General features: G+C 37.7%; 1 protein-coding gene across 1 annotated transcript in view; it reads right to left on the bottom strand.

The window, feature by feature from the left end:
• LOC104026622 (potassium voltage-gated channel subfamily KQT member 1) overlaps window positions 1–14,735 on the bottom strand; it is a 518,395-nt gene that overhangs the window by 197,304 nt on the left and 306,356 nt on the right. Inside the window, exon 16 of the mRNA XM_075718092.1 lies at window positions 7,652–7,713. Within this exon, the coding sequence (XP_075574207.1) occupies window positions 7,652–7,713 (62 nt within the window). The remainder of the gene's footprint in view (window positions 1–7,651; window positions 7,714–14,735) is intronic.

Consider the following 14,735-nt stretch of genomic DNA (forward strand, 5'->3'; position numbering starts at 1 on the left):
ATGAATTTACAATTTTTAATTTTTTTTATTTGAACAGGATAGAATTGTTGAAATACTCCATTTTCACATTTCTAAATGAAGACATTTTGTTTTGGGGACCAGGATGACTGATCATGTAGAACTTCATGTTAATTTAGAATAACCTATTAAAAACTATAAAAGGCAGAAGCAAAATACTTATAGCCGATCTGATTTCTGTTATTCTTTGGAAGTTCAGGTCAAAGCTCTTTGTGGGAGAAATTGACTTTTTATCAAAAAAAAGTTGTCAAGCTCTCCAAAATACTCTTAAGGTACAAATATATTTTTGCACCCAGCAATAGTAAATAAATTGCTTCATTGCTTTATAAGCAACAGAACTAACAGAGCTTTGTTTCCTATACATTTGTGGCCGGACTCTCTGGCACCTGAGAAGAGCCACGCTCACACTGCAGTCTTTTCTTCTGGGAGCAGGGAGATTAACAGAGTGTCTGTCCTCTACCCAGGCACTTACTTTTTCTATAACTTACAGGAAATCAACAACTCTAAGCTCATGACCCCTTTCTCAATTTCGGTTAAAACCAGTTGTGATGCTTAGAAGGTTTTGGTGGAGAACAGGAAGAGACAGACAGGCTCCCTCAACCACAGCCTTTGTGGTCAACGCTGCTATTTCCAAGACCTTTTCCCTGCAGGGTTAAACAGCCAGGGTGCATCGATATGGCTTAGATTTCCAACCTCGTAACAGCCTATGAAAGATTCCCTTCCCCAAAGGCTCTGTTATTAACCAGCAGCCCTAAATCACTTTACTGTTTCTATCTTTGTTGGTATTCACAGTTAGTCTGTGTGCTCTCCTCAAGGAGCGTTAGTGTAGAGCAGTACATCTTCTGCAAGCGACTCTCCTTGTTTCTTATTGTAAGGTAGCTGCAAACTGATTTCAGGCTGCTATGCAGCGTATGGTTGTGAGCCCCTGCCTCCCCCTGCCCCAGCATGCTCCAAGGTGTCATGAGCAGAATTTGCTGGGTGGTTTTGGTTCCACCAGAAAAGTTTCAGCCAAGAGAGCAGAAAAGCATCTAGATTGCACCAATTGCCTAATCACAGCAATCCTTGAGACTGCTATAAATGAGATCGAACTATTCAAGCTGGATCCTAATCAACAGTCAGTGCAATCACTGGGGAGAAGACACTGCCATCTGCATGCTCATTTATTGGGCTTTGGAATTATTTAATGTTTGATTTATGGTGGTGAACTGCGTACTGGCAAACATTCACTATGTGAAATGCTTTGCTCCCTCACCCATTAAAAATCAGGGCCTGATCCATGTGCAAGCCTCCTGCTGAGTTTACTATGTTTTGGATCAGACCTCTGGGTCTCAAGACTGGCAGATAATATTCCATTTCTGTCCAATTTTCTTGCTCAAATTTAGAAGAAGCTCAAGTGTTTTCCATCAACATTTTTATGTTTACTTTTGGGAGAATCTTCACAGTGGGTCAGGTTACTGTGATATAGCAAGGATGACCCACACTGACATATAAATTTTCCAAAAAATCTCAGCCTTAGGCAGACATCTGCCGTGGGGAATTTCAGCCCAGATGGCTAAAGTTTGGCAAAGATGCAAGCAACTGAAGATAGAGCTCTATAATGGAAAGCGGTGTACAACCTTAATAATAGGAGGGTGCTACCAAGTACCACATATGATAAGGTTCCATAACAAGAACCCTAAGGGAAGAATTCAAGAAGGATTTTCAGATATGCTTCAGAATATATGGTCTACCTCTTCTTTGCTTTTGCTTGAAAGGTATATCAGAGTTAGCTCTTATTTTTGCCTGATTCTTCAGGTATTACCATCACAACCAGACAGCTCAAAACCAGCCTTTCCCTCTCAACTGTATTAAGCAAGGTTTATCCAAGCAGCATAAAACCATCACAGATAGTCTAAAGAAGTCCAGGCTGCGACAGCTCCTCTCTGCATGGAGAAGTCAGCTAGGAAAGTAGAAAAGCTGTGCAGCTGAGATCTAAGGTGTTAAATCAGCATTACTTGGTTTTCAGATCAAAAACCCATCTTGATGATTCAGTACAAGAATGCACGCACAACTTCAGTTCTATGGTACCTTAAATCCCCAGCACACCACAAAGATTCACTTAGATATAATAGATGAAAACCATGTTTTCACTCAGATTAATTCAAACTTTTTGAGTCCTCATTTCTGCTTTCACCTCATCTCTGTCAGTTTGCTCCTGTTGAGCAGGATGTGAAGACATGAGCTGGAATGTTGTTTAAAGCCATGTAAGGAATTTTCTGCAATTTACACCTGCATCAATCCTGACTAACTCCATTGGCATAAATGGAAGCACAATTTGGCTTGAAGTACCAGGCTTTTTTTTTTTAATTAGGTAACAGGTTAAAAATAAAAATCTAATGACTTCATGGGTATGGTGCAGAATCAATGGATTTGTGCTGGAGTGCTCTGGAGTAAGTAAGATCAGGCTTTGACTGTGTTTACTGGCATCCCATTCCAGATAAACATTCATAGCATCTCTCCCTGTGAACCTGCTGTCCATCTCCTTGAAGTGAACATGGCACGCTCCAAGAACACGTACAAAAAGCAATACACCTTCTTCACAAGAGATATACTAGTAACTGCAAGTCACATTCGCTATATTAATTATTGACTCACACACATTTGTGTTGAGAAGACACACTCCAAAAATCAGCAGTGTTCACGCATGTTTGCAAAACACAGAGGGCCAGGATGAAATGTATTTTCTGTTTACAAGAAGGAATGGCAGTGCAACTCAGATAGCTACTTTTAAGAACAGCCTGTTTTAGTAGCTAAGAAAATTCACATACTGTCCATTTGCAAAAAGCCTCTGAAAAGCTTTATATTATGGAATGACTCAATCTTTAAGGAACTGGGGGCAAACAACCCACAAACACCTTAGTGCCAAAATATGCTTTTGTTAACAAATGCATTTGTTGGGTTTATTTCAGACATATTCTTGAAACCTCAAAAATGTAGCACTCTTATTTTGCAACTGACTCATTGTGCACCAATTTTCAGCTTTTTCCCTTGTTTTTCATTTTAATGCAGTTCAGTTATGCCCATCATCCCACCCACAAATTAGGGGTTTATAATGGAAATTCTGACAGGGCCTTCACTATGGTGGTGTTTGCAGGCACTGTCATGATAAATAATTTACTATTTAATGACTCCTGATGTAATCACAGCAGGAGGCAGATTCGCTAATATCCAGCTCTCCATTGTTATCCAGGAGGAATAAGATGGTAGGGAAATACCGCTCTTCTTTGAGCCCATCTTTTTAGCTCCCAACTTTAAGACGAGTGTTTAAATTGGTAAAGAGAGAGTTTACCACCACAATCCAACCTCTACATTTGTTTATGTTGGACGACACTTTTGTTCTGGCTCACATTACTCGGATAAAGCTCAGAAGGGTTCTGCTTTACTGCCCTGTTTTCTCTTAGTGTTTCTGCATTTTTTAAATGCTACCAAATGGTTGCTTTTGGCTCCCAGCATTATCACATGTTGTCTATAAGTATGGAAATAGTTATGGTAATATGGACGTAAATCATAACTGTAAATACCACATAAAGAAGACTGCCATATAATTATAAAAATACCTAATAGATTTCTTTTTCAAAGACAACACAGCTGTCCCTTCTAACCTTTCATTTGTAGATTCTTTTCTCTCCTGTTTTTATTTATAGGTTGCCGTGCAGTTTGACACAGCACACCACGATTTTTGTTTCTAATTTTGAAAAGAAAAGAAAAAGAAAGAATACTCATTTCATCATAAAGAAGCATTAGTTTACAATTTTGAAAAGAAACTAACGCCAGCTCTAGAACATCATCTTGGAACGAATCTCCCTCTTAATACATTTCAAAAGAATCTGTCAATGGCTACATACCGCAATTTAAAATTAAACCCTGCCATCAAACTAAAGAAAGGGTCGGCCAAATGGCACACATCACGTGTTGGGAAAGAAGCCCCATTCTTTCTCTAAACATCTCAGTGTTTTTATGAAAAGAACCACACTAGGTTATTACGCTGACCACAACAAAATAAGATTTTTATACCCTACTAGGGGAAAAACAGGTTGAAAAGTGTTATGGGTAAACTTACACTACGCTACATGCCATGTTAATGAAAGGAGTAAAGCCTTACACAGCACTGATGTTACCAAAAAGGGTTTTACATATTATCTGGAAACTGCCACCATGGATTTTATGCCATTCTAGTCAGCTTTGCAGTGCTTAAAATCAAAGCGATACAAGTGTATTTCAATTGTGCTTTATGCTGGACTTGCATGGTGCTTCATCCTACACAAACTTGTTCTTACTTCTTCCTTGTTACCTTAAACTTACATATGGAGCCTGGATGATCACAAAAGAGAGGCTGCAGACAACGCAGCTCATGCCACATGAATGGAAGGCTGTTATCTTTGAATCTTTAAAACATTTTTGCCTCAAAGCTCTTATTTATGACTAAGCAGCTTCAGAGATCTGTGCCTATGCCCTTCTACACAGCAAATCCCACATTTTAACTCAAATAGTAGCAAACGTCTCAAGGGAATGAAGTTCACCTTAACCATCAGAAATGTACACTTCTCTCTGTCTCTCTCTCTCTCTCTGTCTGTATAAAAAGAGTAATTATGGCTTCATACAGAACAACACACAGCTCTGAATGGGTGAATTACATTCTGATTCCCTTTCAGAGAAACAACTAAAACAAATGCACTGGAAAATGCTGGTGGGAAAGATCAGTCTGGGCTAGAGGTATACTAATAGCTTATTGATACAGATTTTTAAGCAGATGAAATATTCAAATCTGCACTGTATTTTTATTGGTCTACACCAACTGGCCTTTGTCCAAAAATGTGTCATTTTATAAGATGTGTCACTCGGCTGGGAGGCTGCCATGACTATACTGGGTGACTGAATGTTAAAATAATTTCTCCAGGGGGAAGAGGCTGATCCCAAAGGTTTTCTAGTTCCAAGGGGAGATCATTTTTCACCACCAGTTGGAGCCTGATGTCAGACATGCCCTTGCTTCATTTATTCTCCTCAGAGGTTGAAACCCAGCTTGTCCTTCCTGACTCCAATATTGTTTCACATTTGGGCACACAGCAGCTACTACACAGTGAACTATTAAAGCAGGAGAGCCCATGAGACATGGGAAAATAGTTTAGGGGAAGCTGTTTGACAGCAGGATGCAGTCGTTTCTATTGTCCCATTGAAATAGAGATATCTGGGAAGTTTAACTTTGTTTTCACTATGTAAACATATGTATTTTAGCCTAATGTGCCAACAAGATGCAAAGAAAAAGCAAACAAACAAACAAACAAACCCACACCACCAAAACCCCAAACAAACCAACACAGCAAATGTTTGCACTTTTTGAGCACGTGTCTACTTTCTTAGCAGGAATATGAGAATGAAGCCCTGTACACCTAAAAGAAGGTTAATTTGTACTGAAAGAGCAAATGCCCTGAGTTCCGTTAGACTTATTTTACATTTGTAGTTTGGTCTGAGAACAAAAAGGAAGCTGCAATGATCAAATGTCTTTTGTAGAGTCATCTTATGAAAATATCTTGACATGTTTTTATTCCCTTCTATTTGTTTTCTCCAGAACAATAAGTAGAGAGATAGAAATCACCAGTTCCCATACAATATGCGGTCAGTTAAAGCACTACATTTTAATTCTTCAAACAAAATAGCAGCTAGGTCTTGCCCACACTCATGGTTTGAGCTTACGCCAGCTATATTTAGATCATGCTTAAATGAAGTTAAGATGGCTATACCATTGGGGGTTTTTTTAACTTGCATGACTGTTGTTCCGAGAACATTGTTGTGAATTGCTGCCACAGACTGGTTACCACATGCTTACAATCAACATTTAACATGAGAAGGCGAAACCATATGGCTTAATCATCTCTAAGTATTTACATCAAGGCAGTATTGATGAAAATTATAACCTTTTTGAATCAGCTGGAGTTCAGTTTTCCAGCAGGTTTAAGCTGTAAAGGTGGAGCATAAGCAGATATCTACAACAGAGATCATTCACTGCAGCATTTACTGCATACACTGGCATCTCCTGTAACATTCCTCTTCTTACACCAAGATACCTCTGCAGTACTCTAATTAAAGCTTTGAAATAAAAAGTTACCAAATCCGCAGCATATTGTGCTAAAGTTGGACCAATGCCAGACACATTAATAGCTTTCTGACCTCTCTTCTTCATAAATATGGAGCAGCCAGGAGACCATGAACAACCGCTTCCAGAATTATTTACAATACTAGCAATATTTCTCACACAAAGTAATCTATCTGCTATCACAGACACTTTTATTGCTAAATTTTCAAATCTGTATTGTGGGTTTCTCTATATATGCATATTCAAGAAATCTGAATGAACTAGTGGTGTGAATTTACAGAATATGCAGAGGCTAGAGAGCAATATATGTCCTTTGAAATGAATTAAGGTAATCTTAACAAAAGCCGTTTTCACTTTGAATGAGTGTGTCTGCACAAGGGACCAACCCACTTTAAAAATTAACTCACACAATTTGGCTTTATCTGTGAAGCTGATTCTCTGACACTGCTCAAGAAAGCTAAAAGTCAAAGCAAATCTGTCCTTTGACGTTGCAGTGTCACATATTTCCAATGTTGTCCTACCAATGATCATTAGATATTAGGCAAAAGAGGGAGGAATTGTTTTTGCTTCATTTCGATTTCTGCTTTTTGGCAAGACGCACAGTACTTCTTAAGAATAATGAAAGGTTTCCTTACTCTCTCCTTCTCACCTCACTTTCCCAGAAAAAAGTGAAAAGAAAATTTGCATGACAAATTTGAGTAAGACAAGGATACAAATAGGCAATGGATATGTTAAATTCAAATGGACTTCTGCCCCAGCTGTTACATCATACCCCATACCAAAGGTACTGCATTGCTGCTGTCCGCAGAAAACACACTGTTCTAGGGACACCAGTTTTTAGGGGTAGGTAAGAGTGCTGACCAAAAAACTATTAGAGAAATAGATTCCTAGTTTTAAGCAAACTTGTATTTTTGTTATCACTTGAGTGGGGAAAGCTCTTGAGGATGTTTGAAATAGGTCTAAAACAATAGAGCCTCACTGAGCTTTGGCCTTTAGGCATACTTCTAAGTAACTCTAATTAATAACAAAGATGAACATATTCTTGGAGAGAAGACAGTGGGGGAGGGACAGAATAGATGCAAAGATAACTGCACAGGGAAAAAACTCACTAAACATTAAAAAAACCTCAAGATTATTGACTGATATATCAACTGTTGCTATTTACAAAGACTGCTGATACTAGCCTTTCTGTTTAACTCACTAATTATTGTATGACAAACACCTTGTCAGTTCACAGTACTTGTCTAGAAGATGTGTGATTTGGCTTCAACATAAAAGTAGTCGCTTTTAAAATCAAGAACCAAATCTGTATGGCAGGTAAATGGTTAATGCTGAACAACACGCACATGATACTTCATCAAGCCCCTTACAAAAATTAGGATATTATTCTTTATTATGGTGCCCTGTAATTCTAAAGTAAATCATGCCAAGATACTATCTTGCACATCTGTAGACCAGATAATGTTACTCAGAAAAAAAAAAAAAAAGCTTTCATGCACTTACCTTGTCCTCTAGCCGGATCAGTCTGGCTCCTACAGTGTAGTATCCTTTGTCTACCCCTTTTTCTAAATAAAGAAGAACAAAAATGGGGCATTCATTAGGTGGAGAATAAACTCAAACTAACAATTATATCTATGGTATTTAAAGCAAAAAAGAAGCTAGTAATAGTAGAGTAATATAAATAACATGAACATTAACAAGAAAGAATTTCTTCATGGTGTACGGAAGTGAAAAAGGGTAGCTGGAGGGAAGGGAATTAGTTTGTCTAACTGAGAAGATTAAGTTAGTCAAAAGGGCAACCTGGACCTTGGTAGTGGTAGTCTGTGGACATGAAGGACTATAGATAGTGTCTGAGGTAACTTGATTCCTTGTTTAATTATCTCGATTAACTGCATGTAGTTAGATGGAACAGGCATGCTCCCTTGGCATACCCCCCCATTTTCAAGATCATTGACATGAGCAATGTGCACTTTCTATACATAAAGAAATCAGAACAGTTTTCAACTGAGGTTGTAGATGTAGGAGGCAGCACCATCCAGGGGTTCAAGGGCTGGAATGGCAGAGATCTATCTCCTCTCTGCAAAAGAGTGACACTGGGAAAAGCCCTTGCATCTCCATCCTCATTTTCCCTCCTAGCCTTTATGAGACCTGGTTATTAAAGCCCAGTTATGCGATTTGTTTCACTCACACACTGCAAATGGTGGGGTTGGGAGCCAAGATTGAAAACTGTGTAAAGTGGGGTCTATTCTTTGTGTTTATGCAGGCAATCGCAAAGGAATGCCATAGTTAGGGGGTCTTATTTCACAGGGAATGAAGCACAAAAACACATATATTCTGAGCTGGGAGAAAATATTCACAAGAAGAAAACCTCTCCTCAATACTAAAGCAACTTAGAAGCCTATGTCAATGGAAGTTGGACACATTTTTCTCTACTAAAGTATACTTCCTGTACAGGGCTGGAGTAATTTCTCCTTGTTTGTTCCATAAATTATTCCACTTTTATGAGTGGTTGAACTTTGGGGTTTAAGTCCATTTTGCTTAGGGCATGAGCACAATGTGAAGGGCTTACTGGAAGGGAGGCTGAGATGTGAATTTACAGTGCATCAGCGTCCACCATAACTGCCTGTATGTGTGCTCATCCTGTGGGAACTCACATTCTTGCATTTCTCAGTGAATGGTACTTGCTTTACCATTACCATTAGCAGCGTATACATTTGCTAATGTGGTATGTTTAGTGATATACTTGCACCAAAATTCGTTTCAAGGTAACTTGTACTGTATGCACCACAATCTTAGAGGAAGACTTTAGTGAAAAGCAATGCTGTCAAGAGCACTCTTCTTGCTTTCCATCTCCTCTACAGACAACCTAGAATATTAAAAAGGTCATGGACCCTTGGCAGCTCTGCACAGGCATTAGAAAGGAGAAGTGTTTCATCAGAGAACCTGCAGGAATAAATAAGGAGAGAAAATTCAAAGATTGTTCAAGGACACTGTGTGGGGACAGAAAATAAATGACACAGCTTGGCTCATACATGTGTGCTGTTCATCATTCATTAGCTCACAACCACAGAAACCTCTTAAAATATAAGTGGCTGAGGCTCAAGTTTATCTATGTATTCATCTCTGCCTAAAATGAAATAATTAACTCTGCAGTTTGCTTTCTAGTTAGTAAATCTGTAGACACTTATCATCTTTCAAAGCATACACCAGAAATAACATGCCTTTAAGGATTTCTAAACTGGGACGTGATTTGAACAGCAGTGGGTAGGTAGTGGGGTTTTTAGGTCTAAAACCAAAAAGCCCCCCGAACCTGAAGAAATATTCCAGTAAGCTTTTTTTTTTTAAATTAAAAAAAAGAATAATTTCCTCACCAGCTCTAATTACATCCTTCATATAATCACCAAGACATCCCAAAACAACCAAACCAAATTAATAATGTTTCCTATTTTAGTTATTCTCGAATGTGGTGTGGAACAGAAAACAAGAAAATAGGAAGCAGATAAGTGGTAAGAAGCTATTTTGTGGCATGTGGCACTCCTATCAGATGAAGTGAAAAGAATGATATAGATGCATGTAGCTCTGTCATGCCCACCCCTTTATTGGCATGCAGGCTGTATGTTACAAAAGACTGTGGTCTTTCCCATTTCTTATTAGCCTCCATTTAAATCAGCATTCAGCTCTAATTTACAAGCATTTTCCTCTAATGAAGACCATCTTTAAAAGTAAATGGGGTGTGTATACAATGTGCAGAGCATTGTGGTAAGAAGGGTGGGCAGAAGTTCAGATAACGTTGCTCTAGTACATTTGATTTCTATCTCATGTTTATGCTTTCTCTCTTGAGTCTTTTCAAGATATACGATTTTAGACTTCCTACATTAGATTATTTGCTTTTACATAGTTGAAAAGATTGCATAGCTAACTATAAATCTGAAATGTCTTAATTTTTACATTCTTTGCTTTGTAATCTAAAATAACTTTAAGTATTGAGTTTTGTCTGTTCTTTGTGTTAGCCTGCAATAAAACAGATAGACCAGCTAAGCTATCCAGTAACTGTGTACATGTATGTGAAAGGCACAAACACAAAGGAAACATGCATAATCATCATGAAAGGAGGCACAATTATTTATAACATTATTTATGAAAATACATATGGACTAATTTTAGCTCAGAAGAAAAAGATATCTTGTATCACATGGTTAGTATGATACAAACACATCATTTTATATACTTAAGACTTGAATCAGATAAAACCCTAGTATATAAGCAATAGGCATTATACTTCAGGAGACTGAATCGTTCTTGTGTCATCTAGTCCATTTCTCATCTTTATTAATATATAAACTTCTTCCCTGAAAGCCTTTGCCTTCCTGAGTATACATACTATACTACTTTCAAAACAACATGATCTTGTATTTATTTCCTAGTATTTTCACAAAGATGGCCCATCTCTTTTTCTAGTGAACAACAAGAGATACCTTCTGTCAAAAAAATTAAAAATTTGTAAGTATGCTGCACAGCAGTTGAGAAAACAAGGAAGGCCATCCCCAACTCTTTCCCCAAATGGAAGCACATGATATAAATGACATATTGCTCGTTATTCAAGTTTGGGTTTTTTTTGCAAAAAACAGCAGTTACCATCTGAAATGATTAAGAGGAAAAGAGCAAATCAAATGATAGAAAGCACCATAATCTTAATTTTTTACTCAGTTAGTGTGTTCCATCTCATCAGAATATACCAAACTTTAAAAAAAAAAAAGATTTTTTTTCTTTGGTTAGAAAAAATACTTATGGGGAGCATTAGGACAGTGAATGAATTGCAGACAGATGGTCTGAAAATGATAAAAGCTGGAAATGATCTACTCTGCTTTTACAGAGTAAGAGTCCTTCCTTGATTTTTACTTTTATGGTATACACAGCTAGAAGGGAGCTAACTCAAATATTTTAAAATTTATCTGAAACCCATCAATTTTTTTTAAGCAGAAAATGAGGAATTTGAACATTGTGATACCTAGGATACTCCAGATTGCTGAAGATATCTCAAAACCCTGGCAAATTATATCAAGTTCAGTACTGGGACTACATAAAGCAGGATAGCACAAGAGATACCGTTACCTTCTGTTGCCTAACTCAATGCAACTACAGCCTTCTGGATCTGTATTTGTTCCAGTTCTGCAAAAGCTCTATGTAGGGAAAACAGTGATGAGCTTATGGCAAGATGTAGATTCTTAGGTTTATAAACCAGGTGTCCTTCTGAAAACGCAAGTCAGGACTGCCCTTTTACACCCTGGATCCATAAAAGAGCAAACAAGTTGCCTTGGGCAGCATGACTTTGGACTTGAGTCCCTCTTCTTGTCAGCCAGAGCCTTTTACAACTGATAGGTAGAAGAAATTAAAAAGAGGTAAGACATAGCCCTAGATCACTTGTGATTTCCCTTGGACAGCCTAAAGAAAATTATAGAAGTAAACAACCAAGATATTTTAGTTCAGAAGGCTGTAACACAACACAGAAAATTCTGTGATAAAGCTAACTGTTCCATGATGAAGGTTCAACAGTATACACTGAAAGTAGAAAATTGCAGCTTTTTCAAGTTGCAAAAATCTAGCTGCAGTGAGTAACTTGCCAGGCTAAAAATGCGCAATCACCTTTCAACAAATAAAACAGCCCTAAACAAAAAGTCTGTCTGCCTACCTGCTTCACTTATCCAGCCTCTGAGATGACACAGTTTGCTCAAGTGGCTCATGAGGAACAATATAATCAATTTATTAGAGAGAAGCCATATACACTGCGTCTTGTATGAACTACATCACACTTCTGCCCTTCCTCCAGAAGGTGCTGATGGCAGGATTTACACACACTATCATTATACTATGTATAAAACAATTAATATACCAAATTCAAATGAAATGCAAGCTTCTTTAACAGCTTTTTATTTAGAATGCAATTCGACACTGTTCAGAGGACCTGGATGAGCAGTAAATTAGCTGCAGTTTCCAAGCCCTCAAAGGAGGATATATGTGATATTTCTGCTGGCTCTTTGCATTGAGGTAGACCAACCCCAGTAATGAAATGAACTTTCAGAGACAAGACTGTGAACACCTGACAGCCACAGAAAATGTCCTAAGGGGTTTTATTTTTGACCAAGTTCCCATGGATTTCATCTCCAGGAGGGGTGGAATAAATCAGTTCCTGCAGAAATATGGGTATCTCTCATTTCAAATATTAGTTGACTTAAAAAGATAAAAATAAACTAAGCGTATTTATCATGCTTTAAAAGATATTGTGATGCAATTTCTTCTTAACAGCTGGGAAGGAAATAGCATCAGAAAGCTTAGATGGCATTTAATGGAAAAAAAAAAAGCAAACAATGGAACTGTCAAAATTTTACAAGAAAGCCTTTTTCTCCAGGGATTCCCACCTGTGTTATGCAGACCCATGAGGTTCAGATGAACTGAAGATAAACATCAGCCTTTTGCGCACTTTTCTGAACCCGAACACTGGATCTTTTGTTTTACCTTAGCATTATTCTTCACCTTTGCCCCTGAAAAGCTATGGTAAGTCTCACAAATTGCATTCAAAAGCAATTAACTCCATCATGTGTAGTGAAGGTCAAGTATTACACACTTCTTATTTGTATCATTACATAAGTGTCTGCTTTGTTAAGTCAATAAAATTTATTAATATGTGCTTTGCCTCTATATCAACACTTTCAATTATTAAGGGGTTTGTTTATTATTGCAGGAATCTTTGTTTCATCTTACAGAATGGCATTACCTGGAACACTGAGATGGGCTTTCAATGACACTAAGACACAGTTTTCTGGCGATACTCATAAAAATGGGATTCAAGTCTTCAGAAAATGTATTCATTATCTCAATGTTTTAAAATCCATTCCTGATACTAGGAGTTTCAAAGAAAGCTAGTAGATGCCAAGACAAAAACAAGCAAAAAGGAAGGATTCCTCACGATATGTGTATGTGAAATTTGAATCAGGAAAATTCTTGTCACAAAATATCACAGATGTAAAAAGCTTATGGGGGAAACTAGGCAAGTTTGTTGAGGACAAATCAGTTAGGACTACTAAATACACAGAAACTATGTCAGGAAGTCTCTGATCTGCAAATAGCTGAAAGCTTACAGGAAGGTTAGAGGCTTATGCATGCCCTTTTTTTTATACTTTTCCCAAAGCACCTTGCTTTTGGCTGTCAGAGTCAGGACTGGTCTGACCCAGCAGGACTTTTATTCTGTTCTTGTATCCTTATCTTGTTTTAACACAGCTTTTAGTGCTTTTTATCTTTGAGAAACTAACTTGAAAAATAACAATAATTGCTTCCAGTGAATTCATTTCTGCATCTTTTATGATGTCATTCACTTTTGAAAGGTAATAATACTATAGACACACTGCAATTACTTCATATAATATTATCAAAGTTGACAACAGGGTTTCAGTAACAGCCTGATCCAAAACCCACTGAGGTCACTGGAAAGACTCCCATTCATTTCAATGTGCTTGGAATCAGACCTTAAGATTCTTTGAATGAGAGTATAATAAAACAGGAAAAAAAAAAAGGAGCTGGAAAGAAAAATTCTTCTCATGTTTTTCTCCTTGGCAGTTTAATTTTCTTTGCATTGTCATTTCTCTTTTGCTTGCCATCAACACAAAAATAACACAGTCTGGAAGAAACACCCATATTGTTTACAAAAGAGTTTTTTAGCAATGCCTTTCAACTGGAAAAATATCATATTGAAAATACATTTTCAATGTAGAACAAGCCATCTATTCTGAGGAAAACTCAGGAAGAACCCTTTTTCAGAGGAGGAGGACACTGCAAGCATCTGTTTCCACCCAAAACAGACCAATACTATAACCACTCATCACCGTTCATCACTTGATTATTGGCAGGTTGGATAATACTGGGACTAATCATAAACTAACCCTAGTTTTAGTTCTGCAGACCATTTATCTGGAACCGCTTATCTTATTTGTGGATTTGTGGAGGGTTTAGATAAAATAACTACTAGATCAAATAACTTTTGGTTTTGGTCTTGCAAACCCATAACTAAGTTTACCAGGTTTTGCATCCCTAACAAATACTTTACCTTTCCCAGTCAGTATTTATTCAGTCTATTTGAGGACAGAGCCATATGTCTTTGCAAGAGGTATGACTTTGTAGAGTTGGCACACTGTGGAGGCAGACATCATTCTTACCAGGGCCACCATGCTTTTGCATCCGAGAGAGCTGTCTCAAAGCAGCTATTCAGCAGTAATGTTGCAAGAAAAGACTAACAAGGGAAGCTAGTTGCATGGACATGGATGCCAAACTCTTCTCCAGAGCACAGATTATGGCTTTCCCAAATATCTCTGAAGTCTTGTGATGCTCTCCACAGTAAGACTATCCATCATGAATTCTGAAGAGGAGCCTAACCCAACTTATCTTACCTCTGGAACCCAGTGTTTTTTTCCACATATTAAGTCAAAGCAAGAATTTTTGATAAAAAATGATGATGAATTAAAAAAACATGTGGCAGATTTTGACTTGAACTATTTCTCCCTGCCCCCCACCGCCTTTATCATCCGGGGTTATATTT

This window comes from Pelecanus crispus, chromosome 1, assembly GCF_030463565.1.
Source record: "Pelecanus crispus isolate bPelCri1 chromosome 1, bPelCri1.pri, whole genome shotgun sequence".
NCBI lineage: Eukaryota > Metazoa > Chordata > Aves > Pelecaniformes > Pelecanidae > Pelecanus > Pelecanus crispus.